The 16302-nt window shown below is 67.3% G+C and overlaps 1 protein-coding gene across 2 annotated transcripts; it reads left to right on the top strand.

Moving 5' to 3' along the window:
• Positions 1-551: 551 nt before the first annotated feature.
• On the top strand, positions 552-15645 carry CASKIN1 (CASK interacting protein 1). 2 transcript variants are annotated; one of them, XM_012743582.3, is made up of 20 exons: positions 552-734; positions 5821-5872; positions 5975-6072; positions 6271-6416; positions 6500-6595; positions 6701-6831; positions 7307-7415; positions 7504-7612; positions 7694-7788; positions 7962-8079; positions 8840-8941; positions 9033-9121; positions 9204-9288; positions 9370-9461; positions 10305-10415; positions 10496-10597; positions 11985-12123; positions 12203-14215; positions 14664-15075; positions 15396-15644. In XM_012743582.3, exons 1-20 carry the CDS (start codon positions 641-643, stop codon positions 15490-15492), a joined length of 4290 nt encoding a protein of 1429 aa, XP_012599036.3. In that variant the 5' UTR covers positions 552-640; the 3' UTR covers positions 15493-15644. The 2 variants fall into 2 exon arrangements, with proteins under 2 accessions (XP_012599036.3, XP_012599034.3); XM_012743580.3 differs by having other exon boundaries at positions 6500-6831; positions 15396-15645.
• Positions 15646-16302: the final 657 nt, after the last annotated feature.

Genomic DNA, 16302 nt, shown 5'->3' with positions numbered 1-16302 from the left:
GGGTTCCCTGACACCGAATTCATTACTGGGAGATTCCTCTTCACAGCCCCTCCACACCTCCCACGGGAACCGCGGCCACTGGCGCCCGGGTCTCTCCGTGCCGGCCCCCGCCCGCCCCTGCCTCGGTAATCCCTCCCCGCTTGGGTCCCGCAGCCTCTGGAAGGCTCTTCGGGCTCAGCCTGGCGCTGCCGCCGCGTCCAGCCCCCGGCGGGCGCCGGGCGGTCCTGTCCGCAGAGGCCGGGCCGGGCCCCGCGGCCCGCACGTGGGGAGGGGGCGTCTCGGGGGAGGGCCCGCGCGGGGGCGGAGCCACGGAGCCGGGCGCGCGGCCGGCGCGGGCTGACGGAGGTCAGCGGCCGCGGGAACCCAGGCGTCCGGGAGGCGGCGCCAGGTGCCGCGCCCCCGCCCCGCGCCCGCCGCCGCCGGCCCCCGCCCCCGGGCCGCCCCCCGCCCGTGACGCGCTCCCCGCCCCCTCCGCGCCGGGAGCCCGAGCCCGAGCCGGAGCCCGAGGAGGGCGAAGGGGCGGCGGGCGGCCGAGCAGGCGGCGGGACAGGGAGGGGATGCGGCCGCGGCCGCAGGGCCGCCGCGTCTGAGCCGCGCGAGCGCACGGAGCGCAGCCGCGTCGCTGCGGCCCGGCCGCGCCATGGGGAAGGAGCAGGAGCTGGTGCAGGCGGTGAAGGCGGAGGACGTGGGGACCGCGCAGAGGCTGCTGCAGAGGCCACGGCCCGGGAAGGCCAGTGAGTGCGGGGGGCGCGCCCGGGGCCCACCTCCCGCGCCGAGCCCCCCACCCCTCTGGGCGCAGGGCGGGGAGGGATGCTGCCGGGTCCCCGGGGGCGGGGCGGGGCCAGCAGCGCCCAGACCCTCAGTCAGCGCCCCCCCTGCCCCCAGCACGGGAGGAGGGGCGGCGCGGAGCGCCCGACCGTCACCGCAGCCCCCGCAGCCCCCGGCGGGGTCCTGACGGCACCCACCTACCCGGCCGGCCGCAGGCGTTCGCATCCCTCCTTGCCTGCCTCCGTCCCCTCCCTGCCCAGGCTACGGGCTGACAGCTGGAGGTCTTGGATGGGCCTTTAAAGGGCGAGGCGGATGCCCCCACACACACACCGTGGAGAGAGGGAGGGGCCGTGGCGGCAAGGGGTGACCAGGGCCCTGGCAGTGCCTGCTCCCCCTCCCCGCCCCATGTTTAATAACACGCTTCGCAGGGAAGGGGGGACAGGACCACGCTGGGGGTGTGGCTGCCCCCCCACCCCCTGCATGGCTGGTGGGGGGCCGTTTACTCCCGGAGCAGAGGCCCAAGGTCGCCCAGGCAGGGGCAGCCCCGGGCAAGGCTGTGGGCCCACTTCTCTGGCAGGCTCCAACAGACCCTGGTCCCCTTGGGCTTTTCTGCTGGTAAAGGGGGCTGTGAGGGAGGGGCGCCACTGCCCATCCCAAGCTGGCGCTGTGGCAGCCCCAGGGAAGGGTTAGGAGCTTGGAGCCCTGATCCTAGCACTCATCCCTGCTCAGCCGGAACCTCCCTGGGGGCCACAGGAGATGGATGGATGGGCGTCTGGACCAGCCGTGTGTGCGGCTGCACACGTATGACCGTGTCAGTGTGTCAGGGCACCTGTGCAGGCACGGGAAGGGCTCTGCAGGTCAGCACGTGGGGTCTGGGCACCTCACTCCCCCTCCCCCCCAGACTGTAGCCAGAAGGCCCCTCCCCTTTCTCCACTGAGATGAGCACTGGGACTAGCTCCTGGGGGGGGGCAGGAGTACTCCCGCCCCCCAGCCCCCTTCCTAGCCAGCCTGTGTCCACTCCATGCAGCAAGAGAGAGAGACACTGGTGCCTTGCGTGTCGGCAGGCTGGCCCTGGGCTGGCTCAGACCCTTAGGGTTCAGAAAGGGAGGGCTTCCAGGCAGAGGCATCTCAGCCAAGAGAGGCATAGACATAGGAAAGGCTTCCACCTAGTGATCCTGTGACCTTGGGCATGGACAGCTCTGCTCTCTGGGCCTCAGTCTCCCCATCTGTAGGATGGGACGTTTGCTCTCAGCAGTGTTGTGAGGACAGCGAGAGGTGAGTGCATGTGAGGCTCCAGTACTTAGCAAGTTCTCACCAAATGCCAACTACCACTGCTCCCCTAGATGGCCCGGGCCCGGAACTGGGGAAGTGGAGGCCTCAGATTTGGGGGTCCCTCCTCCTTTCTATTCAGGCCGCTCAGGGGCAATGGGGGCCTTTACCTCTGCCTGGGTCTCTGCCTCTGCCTGTCTGGCCTCTGGGACAGGGGAGACACCTGCCCTGGCCCCCGTGTCTGTACTCTCTGACTCACAGGGGCGGGTGCAATAAATCAGATGGAGAAATCCCTCCATGAATTAGCTCCGTCGTCATGGCAACGCTGGCCTGCTTTGGAGTAAGATGTATTTTGATTCAGCAAAGTACAGCTGGAGTTTGGGCCACGAGGTGGGGGGTGTCCAGCAGTGTCCTCTAGGCCTCTGAGCCCAGAGGTATTCCTATGACCCTTGCTTTCGTGGTCCCCTCCCAGTGCCTGGCCTCTTCCCTCCTCCCACCACTGTAGTGTCACCCCAGGCTCTGTCACCCCGCCTTGAAGGGAGCCTCCCCTGTGTGCACATGCACGCTTAGCGGTTGTCCTTGAGGGAAGAAGAGACTCTGCTCTCTGGAGGGAGAATGCTGGGGCAGGGGTGGCCTCCTGCTGGTGAGGAGGGCCCGGTGTCCCCGTCCAGGAGGCCTGAGGACACCCTGGAGGAATTCCCTGCACACTGGTGCCTGCCACCCTCTCACCTTGGCCCACTAAGTTCCTTGCAGCTTGGAGTTTGGACCTGACCGCAAAGGTCTGGTCTCAGGGAGCAGTGAAGGGCTGGGTAATAGGCAGGGGGGTGCTCAGGTTTGTTGCTCCTACTCACATGGAACCCATGGGGTGTAGTGACCTCGCAGGGCGGGACAATGGCTTCTGGTAGAGGCTCCTGGACCTCCGGCCCGGCCCCACCTGCCCCCTCCAGCCAGCCTCCACCCCTGCTCATCCAGAGAACCTGCCTCCAGGGGCAGCCTCCCCAGCCCCAGGCCTGTGTCCGTTCTGGGACCTTCCTGGCCACCCAGTATCCCTCACAGGAACTGGGAGAGAGTGTCCCAAGACTTCAAGCTGCCACCATCCAATTTCAGCTACTTTCTTCTTTGAGGAGGCCCTGGGCAGAAAGAGGGATGAGTTGACTTGGTGAGCTGCTGCCCCTCCTCATGGGGTGGTCCCCATCCTAATGGAGACTCCTCCTCCCCCACAGGTGTCACTTTCTGCTCCTTGACCTCCCACCCCCTGAAATCTCAGCCCCAGCAGGTGTAGCTGGGTGAGCAGGTGGGCCTGGCCGTGGGTCCCACTGTGCAGGGAGGAGAGGGCCTGGCTTAGCCTGTCTTGGGGGAGACTCCAGGACTGGCTGCGCTGGAGCTGGGAAGGGCGGGGTGCCGTGTTCCTGTGGGGAGCATCCCCAGTGTGGCCATGGGGGAGGGGCAGTGACGTCTGTACTCCCTTCAGCTAATGGCAAGGGACAGGGACTGTGCAGGCCGCCCAGCTACATAATTCGCAGGGTTCCGTGCAGAATGAAAATGCAGGGCGCCTTGTCCCAAAATTAAGAATTTAAAGATGGTGACAACAGAGCAACCCAGCAGTCGTGGGGACTTCTGGGCGCGTGGGCAGTTGCACTCCCGCGAGGCCGCCCCTGGCAGGTGGACAGAGTGTGAGATGGAGCTATCGGTTCAGTCTGTGGTTTAGTGAGCACCTCCCACGCCCACAGGCACTGCTCTAGCCAAGGGTGGCATTGCCACACGTGGAAATGGACGTCGATTCCATCTCTTGGCCTCTTGGTGCTTATAGTTTAGTGGTGGAGGCGGGTAGGGAACGAGATCAGTGAGATGTGACGTGGCCAGTGATCGTGAAGGACAGAGCAACATGGCAGCCATGGGACGGGGGTGCCGTCTTGGGTGGGGAGGCCTTGCTGACAGGTGACGGTGGGCATGAGGGAGGGAGTTGTGGGGGTCCGTAGTGGAAGAACAGCCCCCCCGGCACGTGCAAAGGTCCCGCAGCAGGGGCAGCCTGTATGTCGGGGGCACGTCACGGAGGCCCATGTGGCTGGAGCAGGGGTGGCGTGAGAGTGGGCAGGGAGGTCAGGGCGGGGGCAGGTGCGGGGGTGGGAGGGACCCGTTGTGCAGTATCATCGCCCTCCCTCGGCCTACCCCCGCCCCCCAGCGAGATGGGCTGCTGGAGGGTCTTCGGGAGAGGAGCGGCAGGATCCCACTTGTGTTCTGACAGGGCCCCCCTGACTGCTGGGCACCGAGGTTAGACCCAGGGGTGAGGGAGGACGTAGGGACGCGGTGGGGAGGTGGTGGCAGTGATCCTGTGAGGGATGCTGGCCTGGCCTGGCCTGGCCTGGTGGTGGTGGCAGTGGTGAGAAGCGGTGAGTAGGGTTCCAAGCGTGCCAGGAGCATCTCGAAGGCAGAGCCAGGAGGGCTCACGGAGGGACGGGATACAGCATGCAGGAGAGGCCCAGGGCCGGATCCATGGCTTAGACCTGGGCCGCAAAGGGGAAGGGTGGCATTGCCACGCGTGGAAATGGACGTGTCTGAGCACGGGGGCGCTGGCGTGGTTGGAGACGCCTTCACTCTGTGCAAGAGAAGCCCCTCGCTGCAGGGGGTGGGGGTGGAATTCCCACCTAGCTGATGTTAGTCGTTGCCACTCACTGAGCCCTGGCAGTGCCGGCCCGTGGGCTTCCTGTCTGGAAGTGCTTGCCACCACTGCCGCCCGTCAGCACAGCCTTCTCTAGCTTGGGGAGGAGGCCAGCGGCCAAGGCCATGGGGCTAGCCACTGGCAGAACGGAGACTTGAACTCAGGCCCGTCTGACCTTGTGGGCCTCGTGGGTCATTAGGGGACCCACACCCTGTGTCTGGCGGCTGAGACCAGGGCTGCTGTGGGTCACCAGGCAAGCCCTGCAGCCTCTGTGCCTCGACTCCCGCCCTCAGGCTCCCACCCCCACCCCTGTCCTGGGCCTGGACAAAGGGGCTTCTGTCCTGCGCGCTCCCCCTCACTGAGTGACTGACCCACAAACGGGTTATGTAACCAGGGCCCAGACAGGCAGGGGGTTGGCCCAAGTCCACGTGGACATGAGCCCACTGGGAGGGCGTTGGTGGGCTTCCCTGCTCTGGCAGCCGGCTGGTGGAGGCTGGAAGGGGATGGTCCCAGGGGGGATGGAGGCCCCTCGGGCAGGCTTGGGCCCCTTGAGCTCAGGTGGCCTGAGCCCTGTGGCCATGATGGCTGTGTGCAGGTCACGCAGGGTCACTGGCCTCTCACCTACCTCCCCGCTGCCCTGGCCATGTGGGTAGCCCACACTGGCTGTGGCCCAGAGCTGGCAGTGAGGTGGCCGCGTGGTGGAGATGCAGCTCTTCCCCCAGAGATACCCCCATTTCCGGGTGTTCCAGCCTCCCTGGCCACCCCCGGCCCCATCTGGGTCTTCTGAGAGACAGATTGGGCCGGCTCTCTCCCTCCCACCATTGGCAGGTGCTCAGCCAGCGTCCCCAGGGAGGGAGTGCTTGTGCACACGTGTGCGTGTGTGTGTGTGTGAGTGTGTCTGTGTGGGTGCACAGCCTAGTCTCCTGTCCCCAGGCGGGGACAGACCGGAGTCCTTGGTTGGTCCTGTGAATCACCCCCATCTCAGTGCAGTGGGAACCAAGGCCCAGGCAGTTGGCACTCGGGGCCGAGAGCAGGGCAGAGCTGAGTGGATGAGCCCCTGCTCTCCGGCCGCCTGGAAGGGCTGGGCAGAGCCTCCCCTTAACCGTGTCCCTCTCCACTCCCAGAGCTCCTGGGCTCCACCAAGAAGATCAATGTCAACTTCCAGGACCCAGATGGGTGAGTTCTCAGCCAGGGTGGTGCCAGCCTGGAAGGGGGTGGCAGCTCCTGGGGAGCTGGGGTGCTGGGTCTTCCCCGACATTTGCCCTCTGCCTGCGCCAGCTTCTCTGCGCTGCACCACGCAGCCCTGAATGGCAACACGGAGTTGATTACGCTGCTGCTGGAAGCCCAGGCCGCCGTGGACATCAAGGACAACAAAGGCAAGCTTGGCCCAGGCCTGGAGCCAGGGGGTGGGCAGTCAGGGGCTGCCCCCACAGGCCCAGGTGGTCCCTCACCCAATGGCTCAGCCCAGGGTCTGGGTCCGGGTTGAGGCGAGTCCTTGTGCAATCCGTGTTCTGGAGGTCAGCGTTGGGTTCAGGGTCAGGGGTTAGCTCCCAACAGCCCCCACCTGCCCCCAGGCATGCGGCCCTTGCACTATGCGGCCTGGCAGGGCCGGAAGGAGCCCATGAAGCTGGTGCTGAAGGCCGGCTCAGCTGTGAACATCCCGTCTGACGAGGGCCACATTCCCCTGCACCTGGCGGCCCAGCACGGTCACTATGATGTGGTGAGACCCGGGTGGGGGTGGGGGGATGGGGCAGCCCAGGCCGAGGGGCTGCCGTGGGCCTGACGGTGCTCTCGGCCCCACAGTCAGAGATGCTGCTGCAGCACCAGTCCAACCCCTGCATGGTGGACAACTCGGGGAAGACGCCCTTAGACCTGGCCTGTGAGTTCGGCCGTGTTGGGGTAAGTCTCCCTGCAGAGCCAAGTGGGGCTCAGTCTGCCCGTCCCCCTCACCTGGGGTTGGGGTGGCCCAGGCCAGGGCCCCCCTACCCTGCCCCCTCCTTCAAGGTAGTCCAGCTGCTTCTAAGCAGCAACATGTGTGCGGCGTTGCTGGAGCCCCGGCCGGGGGACGCCACTGACCCCAACGGCACCAGTCCCCTGCACCTGGCAGCCAAGAATGGCCACATCGACATCATCAGGTACAGCCCTGGCAGGAGAGAACTTGGCCTCACTATTCCTAGAGTTCAGTGGCACCCTGGGCTCAGGGATGACATCCTGGGAGCCACAGGGACATGGTCAGCCCTCTGGTGTGGCCTCTAACCGCCCGTGTATAGGATGAGCTGCAGGGGCTGCTACAGCCCACAAGCCTGGCTCTGTCCTGGCCCTGCCACTGCTAGGTGACCTCGTGGAGGCACTGAATTCTCTGAGCCTCAGTTTCCCCACCCATAAGATGGGGGTCCCAACAGTGCAAACACTAGAATTAGAGGAGATACCAGCTGGGAAGGGTTAGCACAGGGTCAGTCAGACACCGTGGCAGTCAGGAACACGGGGCAGGGCCGGCCGGTCCTCAGCCCCCAGCAGGCAATTGGGGTACCCAGGAATTGAGGCCTGGTGTGGGGTGTTGGGGGCTCCTGCTGGAAGGCCTGCCATTCGCTCCGCCTTCACCCCCACCAGGCTCCTCCTCCAAGCCGGCATCGACATTAACCGCCAGACCAAGTCGGGCACCGCCCTGCACGAGGCCGCGCTCTGCGGGAAGACAGAGGTGGTCCGGCTGCTGCTGGACGTGAGTCGGGGCTGCGGGAGCTGGCCCAGGCGGGCGGCGTCGGGAGCTGGCCCAGGCTCCTGACGGCCTCGCCCTCTTGCACACCCAGAGCGGGATCAACGCCCACGTGAGGAACACCTACAGCCAGACGGCCCTGGACATCGTGCACCAGTTCACCACGTCCCAGGCCAGCAAGGAGATCAAGCAGCTGTTGCGAGGTGGGCCCGGGTGGGGCGGGGGCTGGGCCCGGCCCAGCGAGGCCAGCTCTCGGGACAAAGGTCCACCCCCTGTGTCCCCAGAGGCCTCGGCAGCCCTGCAGGTCCGGGCGACCAAGGATTACTGCAACAATTACGACCTGACCAGCCTCAACGTGAAGGCCGGCGACATCATCACAGTGAGGGTGGCCCCGGGGCCCGGGGAGCGGGGCCAGGTGGGGCCTGGGCAGGCTCTCCCAGAACAGCCTCCCGCAGCAGCCGTGGGCGCTGGGCGGGCAGGAGTCTCAGAAAGGTGGCCCAGACTGCTCCCCGTGCAGCAGCATCCTGAGCACGGCCCCACCTCACTGACCAGGTTCTGGAGCAGCATCCGGATGGCCGGTGGAAGGGCTGTATCCATGACAACCGGACGGGCAATGACCGAGTGGGCTACTTCCCGTCCTCACTGGGCGAGGCCATTGTCAAGCGAGCAGGCAAGTCCCACCACAGCCTGGGGGCCGGCAGGGAGGAGCCAGTCAGCCTCTGCTTGGGGGCCAGAAAGGGGTCCAGCAGTGTGGCCCGCCGGCCGTCTCCTCGCCAGTGGCCGCGCGCACCCATCCCTCCGTTCATCCCACAAGCACGCGTGCCCGCCACGCTGTGGTTCTGAGCTGACCGCTACAGACGGTACCCAGACGCTGCTCCTGCTCTCAGGGAGCTTGCCCTGGGGTGGGAGCGGGTAGGGACAGTGACATAAACACAGAGGGAACTGTACCAGTGACGCAGGGCAAGGGAACAGAGGCCTGCTTTAGATGGGGTGGTCAGAGGTCAGAGAGGGCCCTGGCGGGGGGTAGGGGGTGGGGGGCCGCCATGGGCAGAGCAGTTCAGGCACTGAGGCCGGAGGGGGCTGGGCGCAGTGAGGAGGGGAGGCCGTGAGCTGGGGCACAGTGAGTGCCAGGGAGAGGGGCATGTGGCTGGCCCCAGGGCCCAGGCTGCGGAGCCCACAGGTGGTCTCCAGGGCCAGAGAACACGGCAGGCGACGGTGTGTGAGAGGGCAGAGGCGGCTGGTTAGGAGGCAGGGCCCGCACCCACAGCCATCCAGGTGGATGGGGCCTTCCGTAGGCCCCTCCGCTCCCTGGAGACAGCAGGGGCAGGAGGCAGCCATGGTGTGGCCCCTGGAAGTGCGGACGAGCTAGCCTCTGTTCTGCCCGCCCCTCCCCTCGGCCCAGGGCTCAGGGGTCTGTGCTTGGCCTACAGGTTCTCGAGCAGGCACCGAACCAAGCCCACCCCAGGGAGGCGGCTCTTTGGGGCCCTCTGTGCCCCCAGAGGAGATCTGGGTGCTGAGGAAGCCTTTTGCAGGTGGGCTGGGGGCCCTGAGGGCTGGGGCAGCAGGACTCTGCAGGGCTCCACTGTGGGGCCAGCGCCTCACCCTGCTCCCTTCTGCTGGCAGGTGGGGACCGAAGTGGCAGTGTGAGCAGCGTGGCCAGTGGCCGAGGCAGCGGGGGCCACGCCCTGCATGCAGGCTCCGAGGGAGTCAAGGTGGGTGGAGTGGTGGCCAGCGCAGGTGGCCAGGGTGGCCAGGGCCTGGAGCAGGCGGTGAGCGGATCTTTCTGGGTTATAGCTCCTGGCAACGGTGCTTTCCCAGAAGTCCGTGTCCGAGTCCAGCCCCGGGGACAGCCCGGCCAAGCCTCCAGAGGGTTCCGCAGGTAAGTGGAAGGTGCAGCTGCGCCTGCCTGGTGGGCAAGAGGCCCTGAGCAGCCCCTGCCCCCCACCACTCTCTTCCCCAGGTACGGCCCGGTCCCAGCCCCCAGTGGCCCACCCCGGGCAAGTCCATGGAGATCAGCCACCGAAGAAGCTGGAGCCGGCGTCAGAGGGCAAGGTACAGGGCTGGGCCAGCCTCAGGGAGGGCGGGGTGGCAGGGCTGACAGTCTGATGGGCACCCAGGCAGCCTGGCCTGGCCCCGGGCACAGCAGGGCCAGGGGTCTTGCCAGGCCAGAGCCTGTACTTCTGTCTGTCAGTCTGTGTGCGTTGTGTGCACACTCCCGTGTGTACAGGTGATGTCTATCATGTAAGCGGTACGCGTGAGCTGGTGTGTGCCTAGGTGTGTGCACGCTCGTGGAGGGCACGTGCAGTGAGTGGGGTGCGTGTGCGGCGGTGTGGCTGTGAGCTGGGCACAGGTGTGAGACAACACAGTGTGTGCGTGGGCACAGTGGGCCGTGTGTGCGTGCACCCGGGTGCTGGGGAGGCGTGAGCTGCTGGCTGAGTCCTCCTGCGGGGCGGAGGAAGCAAGGTGCCCGCCTGTGGGCACAGAGCCCACCTTCCAGGGAGCTGGGGACAGCCCTGTGCAGCCCAGCCAGAGGCCCCTTTCCCCAGAACCCTCTCACACGGGGCCACACTGCCTGCCTGCCCGAGATGGTGCGGGGTGTCCCTGGTGCAGGAACGGGGGCAGGGGAAGGTCAGGGAGGTCGTGACATGACTGCACTGGACCCTCCTGGTGGAGATCCCAGAAGGCAGAAGGGCTGGAGGACGCTCGAGGAAGGCGCGCTCAGGACTGCGATCGAGGAGCACGGGGCCAGGCGTGCCAGGTCCGACTGCAGATGGACCGGCGGACAGCACACCCGGTGGCTACATGGCCTGCCAGCCAAGCAGAGAAGGAGGCGTGAGGTGGCTGGGGTGCAGGCCTGGAGCGGCGAGCCTGCAGCGAGTACCTTGTGTTTTCCAGAGTGCCGAGGCCGTCAGCCAGTGGCTTGCCACGTTCCAGCTACAGCTGTACACTCCCAACTTCGTCAGTGCTGGCTACGACCTGCCCACCATCAGCCGCATGACCCCCGAGGTGAGCTTCCTGCGGGCTGCCTGCCAGCTGCATCCCAGAGACAGGCCCAGCCTCCTGCTGATGGGCTCCCCTCTGCCTAGGACCTCACGGCCATCGGTGTCACCAAGCCAGGCCACCGGAAGAAGATCACAGCAGAGATCAGTGGCCTGAGTGTGCCCGACTGGCTGCCTGAGCACAAGCCCGTAAGGCCCTCTGCACCCCAGTGGCTGGGCCCAGGACGGGCAGACAGACAGACAAACTGGCTGGCTCCCCACCCCTAGGGGCTCCAGGGAGAGGACAGTGGAGGACAGGCCTCCAGCAGTGAGCCACCTGGACAGCCAGTTTGTCCGTCCTGGGCACTGGCACCAGACTCCCTGGGGCAGGGGTGGGGGTCAGAGGAACCTGGAGCCAGGGGAGTCCCCGTTTCCACCTCCCTGCCCCCCAAAAAGACCCCCTCTGCACACAGGCTGCCCTACAGGGACCCCTAGCCACGCCAGCCCCTGAGCACCACCTCTCACACACGCACGCAGAGCTGGCAGGGCCTGAGTCCACCGCATCCAGCACGTGTGTGCACTGAATGCCCTCCAGGTACCTACCGACAACTGCATGTGCACACACATGCTCCACCGCACATGTGGCCCATGCTGACAGGTGACATTTCCATTTCCAGCCATACCTGTACACATTGGCCTATGCTGTCACTACAGGGAGGTGGAGTGAGTAGGGTCTGGGCCTGGAGGAGGTGGGCCCAGGGCCTGGCCCAGCCTGAAGCTCTGGGGTCCTGTCCACTGATGGGAGAGGTGCTCGGCGGCCACCAAAGGCCCTCAGGGTCCTGGATCTGTTGCCGGGCGGTCTGCACTCACAGTTGGTGCACACGCACCCCGCCCTGCCCCACTCAGTCAGCGGCTCAGGGGGCCTCCTGGGGGCACGTCTGGGTCCTGTGGGCCTCGCCTTGCCCTGTGCACCTGGGGTGACTGAGTGTGCCAAGTGTGGGTGCAGGAGTGACGTCCAGCTGGGAGTGTGGACACCTGGATGCCGCTCAGGGAGCGATCGGTGGCTCTAAGTGGATTGCTGTGGATATCTGCACGTGCATGTGGCTGTGTGGCACAAGTGTGGCTGTGTGTCTGACGCAGGTGGGCACACAGTGAGAGGGCGTGAGCGTGGCACGGGACAGGATGTCAGTGCCTGTGTGCGGCTGGGAGCGCAGTGTGCAGCGTGTGTATGTGTACACGTACTTGGTGTGGTGCTGTGTGTCTGTGTCCATGACGTGTGGGGTGGGTCTCCTCAGGGTGCTGTGCCCACGGCTGCCTGGCCGGCGGCAAAGCCCTTGCTTCTCCCCTCAAAGGGCGTCCTGAGGAGGGGCCGTCCCCGTGTGTATGTTTGCGTGTGGGGCCGTGCTGAGGCGCTGGCCCTGGGCTCCTGCCGAGGTTTGCCTGTGAGGTTTCCAACGATGGCACCTCGGCCTGTCCGTTTGTCCTCCTGTCTGTCTGTGCCCTGCTGGCCCAGCACCCCTCCTCCAACAGCCCTGAGCGGGTGGGCAGGGTGTGGGCAGCCAGCTCGGGCTGCCCCTCTGTGTCCCCTGCTCTGTAGGCTAACCTGGCTGTGTGGCTGTCCATGATCGGCCTGGCCCAGTACTACAAAGTGCTGGTGGAAAATGGCTACGAGAACATCGACTTCATCACCGACATCACCTGGGAGGACCTGCAGGAGATCGGCATCACCAAGCTGGGTGAGGGCCCCAGCCCCAGGCCCAGCCCCGGCCCCCGCAGCTCCTGGTCCACCTGACCTGCCCTCTGTGCACCTCTCAGGACACCAGAAGAAGCTGATGCTGGCAGTGCGGAAACTGGCGGAGCTGCAGAAGGCAGAATACGCCAAGTATGAGGGGGGACCCCTGCGTCGGAAGGCACCCCAGTCACTGGAAGTGATGGCCATTGAGTCACCACCCCTGCCTGAGCCTGCACCAGCTGAATGCCAGTCCCCTAAGATGACCACCTTCCAGGACAGTGAGCTTAGCGGCGAGCTGCAGGCTGCCTTGACTGGCCCGGCCGAGGGGGCCACTGCTGCTGCTGCCGAAAAACCCCCCAACCACCTGCCACCCACCCCAAGGGCCACTGTGCGGCAGGAGCCCAGCCTGGGTGGGCGGGCACGGCACATGAGCAGCTCCCAGGAGCTGCTAGGTGACGGGCCCCCTGGGCCAGGCAGCCCCATGTCTCGAAGCCAGGAGTACCTGCTGGATGAGGGGCCAGCCCCCGGCACCCCCGCCAAGGAGGTCCGGGCTGGCCGCCATGGTCACAGTGTCAAGAGGGCCAGTGTGCCCCCAGTGCCTGGCAAGCCACGGCAGGTACTCCTGCCCGGTGCCAGCCACTTTACACCCCCACAGACACCCACCAAAGCCCGGCCAGGCTCCCCCCAGGCCCTTGGGGGACCTCATGGTCCAGCCCCAGCCACCGCCAAGGTGAAGCCCACCCCACAGCTGCTACCACCCACGGAGCGACCCATGTCACCTCGCTCCCTTCCACAGTCACCCACGCACCGTGGCTTTGCCTACGTGCTGCCCCAGCCTGTGGAGGGTGAGGCCGGGCCAGCTGCCCCAGGGCCTGCACCCCCGCCTGTGCCAGCAGCTGTGCCAACGCTATGCCTGCCCCCTGAGGCTGACACCGAGCCAGGGCGGCCCAAGAAGCGCGCCCACAGCCTGAACCGCTACGCAGCGTCTGACAGCGAGCCTGAGCGGGACGAGCTGCTGGTGCCTGCCGCTGCAGGGCCCTACGCCACGGTCCAGCGGCGTGTGGGCCGCAGCCACTCGGTGAGGGCACCTGCTGGCACCGACAAGAATGTCAACCGCAGCCAGTCGTTCGCTGTGCGGCCCCGCAAGAAGGGGCCCCCACCGCCCCCACCCAAGCGCTCCAGTTCAGCTATGGCCAGTGCCAACCTGGCTGATGAGCAGGTGCCGGACGCCGAGGCCGAAGACGGCCTGCTGGGGGTCCGGGCACAGCGCCGGCGGGCTAGCGACCTAGCTGGCAGCGTGGACACGGGCAGTGCCGGCAGTGTGAAGAGCATCGCAGCCATGCTTGAGCTGTCCTCCATTGGGGGTGGGGGCCGGGCTGCCCGCAGGCCTCCCGAGGGCCACCCCACGCCTCGGCCTGCCAGTCCAGAGCCGGGCCGGGTGGCCACGGTGCTGGCCTCCGTGAAGCACAAAGAGGCCATTGGGCCTGACGGGGAGGTGGTGAACCGGCGCCGCACACTCAGCGGGCCAGTCACTGGACTTCTGGCCACTGCCCGTCGGGTGCCCGGGGAGTCGGCAGATCAAGGCCACTTTGTGGAGGACGGTGCTGGCCGGCAGCGGCCTCGAGGTCCAGTCAAGGGTGAGGCAAATGTCGAGGGCCCACCCCTGGCCAGGGTGGAGGCCAGTGCCACGCTCAAGAGGCGCATCCGGGCCAAGCAGAGCCAGCAGGAGAACGTCAAGTTCATCCTGACCGAGTCTGACACAGTCAAACGCAGGCCCAAGGCCAAGGAGCGGGAGGCCGGGCCTGAGCCACCTCCGCCCCTGTCTGTGTACCAGAATGGCACGGGCACTGCACGCCGCCTGCCGGCCTCGGAGCAGGCTGGGCCCCCGGAGCTGCCCCCGCCACCCCCACCTGCAGAGCCGCCGCCCACGGACCTGGTGCACCTGCCTCCACTGCCCCCACCGGAGAGTGATGCCCGGAAGCCGGCCAAGCCGCCTGTGTCTCCCAAGCCTATCCTGGCTCAGCCCGTACCCAAGATCCAGGGCTCGCCCACACCCACCTCCAAGAAGGTGCCGCTGCCAGGCCCTGGCAGCCCAGGTAGGTGCATGGAGCCAAGTGAGGGCAGCCCGGAGTCAGGACCCCTGCCCTGTCTCCCTACTCTGAGAGGTTTTCCTCCTCTTGGATTTGATGGAAGTCCAGGTGGGGTAGGGTGGGAAAGTGTCCCCAGACCCTCTCATCCACCCACTGCTGGACAACCCTGCCAGCCTAAGGCTGGAGTAAGGTGGATGGCCCTCCCTGACGTAGGCGCAGAAGGGAGAGGAGAGGTTTCCAGACAGAAGGGTCAGGGGTGCAAAGGCCCTGAGGCATGCAGGCCACCTCTGGAGGGGGTTTCGGAAGCAGCGAAGCTAGCTTTGCAGCTGGGGGTGCGGCCCCTGGCGGCCGCGGGAGGCTGGGGCCCAGAGGCTGCGGGGCAGCGGCTGCGCGCCGGGTGCGGGAGCTGGCGCGGCCCGTGCCTGCCGGGGTGCCAGCGCAGTCCTCCCCGCAGAGGTGAAGCGCGCCCACGGCACGCCGCCGCCCGTGTCTCCCAAGCCGCCGCCACCGCCCACGGCGCCCAAGCCGGCCAAGGTAGCGGCAGGGCTGCCGGCAGGCAGCGCCAGCCCGTCGCCCGCGCCCTCGCCGGCGCGCCAGCCGCCCGCCGCCGCCAAGCCTGCCGGCACGCCGCCCTCGCTGAGCGCCAGCCCCGCCAAGCCCCCGTCCCCCGGCGCGCCCGCGCTGCACGTGCCCGCCAAGCCCCCGCGCGCCGCCGCCGCCGCCGCTTCCGGGGCCCCCGCCGCGCCTGACGGCGCCTCGCCCGGGGACAGCGCCCGGCAGAAGCTGGAGGAGACGAGCGCGTGCCTGGCCGCGGCGCTGCAGGCGGTGGAGGAGAAGATCCGGCAGGAGGACGGGCAGGGCCCGCGGTAGGCGCGGGGCGGGGCCGGCCGCGGTGGGCGGGGCCGGCCGCGGTGGGCGGGGCCTCAGCCAGTCCGGAACCCCGGAGCGGGCGGGGCGGCCTGGCACGTGGGGGGCGGGACTCTGTTGGGGGGTGGGGCCTTGGCCGTTAGGGTTTGGGGCAGGGCTTGGCCGCGTGGGCGGGGCCTGCACGTGGTGGGCGGGGTTGAGGGCGGGCCTCGGCCCGTTAGGACGGGGCGGGGGCGGGCCTCGGCCGAGTGGGCGGGGCCCGGCGTGGTGGCGTGGTCTCCGCCGCCCGCCCGGCTCACGCCCGCCCGCCCGCCCGCAGCCCCTCGGCCGCGGAGAAGAGCACGGGCAGCATCCTGGACGACATCGGCAGCATGTTCGACGACCTGGCCGACCAGCTGGACGCCATGCTGGAGTGACGCGGCCACGTCGGGCCGCCCGCGCCGCCAGGGCTGCGGCCCCGCACACTGACCTTTACCTCAGGACGGGCACGTCTGGGCGCGGGCGGGCGGCCGGCGCCGGCACAAGCACAACTCCTGCCCCTGGGCCCGGGCCGGGGCCCCAAGGGCTCTGGGCGGACGCCGCTGCCCCGGGCCCGTCCCCGCCTGCTGCTCCTGTGCAATAACCGCTGGCCCCCGCGCCAGGCCCTGCCCGCTGCGGGCGCCCTGGAGGAGGGAGGGCGGCGCCGTGGCCGCTCCCCGGCTGGGGCAGAGCACAGGCCTAGGCCCAGCACAGAACTGCCCACTGGGAGCCTCTGCCAGCTGCTCCGGCGCAGCACAAGGGCCAGGGACCAAGGTCAGGGCCCCCTGCCCCACTGCACCCCCCAGAATATAAGCTATCAAGAGTATTAATTTATTGGGAATGAGCTGAGGCAGATTTCCCCAGAGAAACAAAAAGGTATAACTTTAACAAATATATATTTAAAGAAAGAAATATTATTGATTCTATAGAAAACCATTTACCAACTGAAAGGACACTGGAGTCTAGCTTGAGACAGAAGCTGTTAGAGGCCCAGGCCGTCTGTCTGTCCACGCTTCCCTCCCTGCGCCCCGGAGTGGCCAGGCCCCTGGCCCACTAGCACAAACAGGAGGCTGGGGTCCAGGGAGGGGTGGGTCCTCCGCCCAGGGTCTCTCCTCTGCTCTTCTCTCTCGTAATTTCTCCGCGTCTGAAGAACTCAAAGGATGTGCCTTGCTCACTGATGGGCTGTGTCCTCCTCCCGGGTGTGGCTG

The sequence above is a fragment of the Microcebus murinus genome, chromosome 19 (genome assembly GCF_040939455.1).
Source record: "Microcebus murinus isolate Inina chromosome 19, M.murinus_Inina_mat1.0, whole genome shotgun sequence".
Classification (NCBI taxonomy): Eukaryota; Metazoa; Chordata; class Mammalia; order Primates; family Cheirogaleidae; genus Microcebus; species Microcebus murinus.
Note: the sequence above shows the minus strand (reverse complement) of the source record. Positions and strands in the feature narration are given on the sequence as shown.

Excerpts from the sequence above, each read along its gene's own strand:
- CASKIN1 (XM_012743580.3), top strand. The coding sequence starts at position 641 with ATGGGGAAGGAGCAGGAGCTGGTGCAGGCGGTGAAGGCGGAGGACGTG. Across the intron at positions 9,122-9,203 it reads CAGGCTCCGAGGGAGTCAAG|CTCCTGGCAACGGTGCTTTC; the intron begins GTGGGTGGAGTG and ends TCTGGGTTATAG. Across the intron at positions 14,216-14,663 it reads GCCAGGCCCTGGCAGCCCAG|AGGTGAAGCGCGCCCACGGC; the intron begins GTAGGTGCATGG and ends TCCTCCCCGCAG.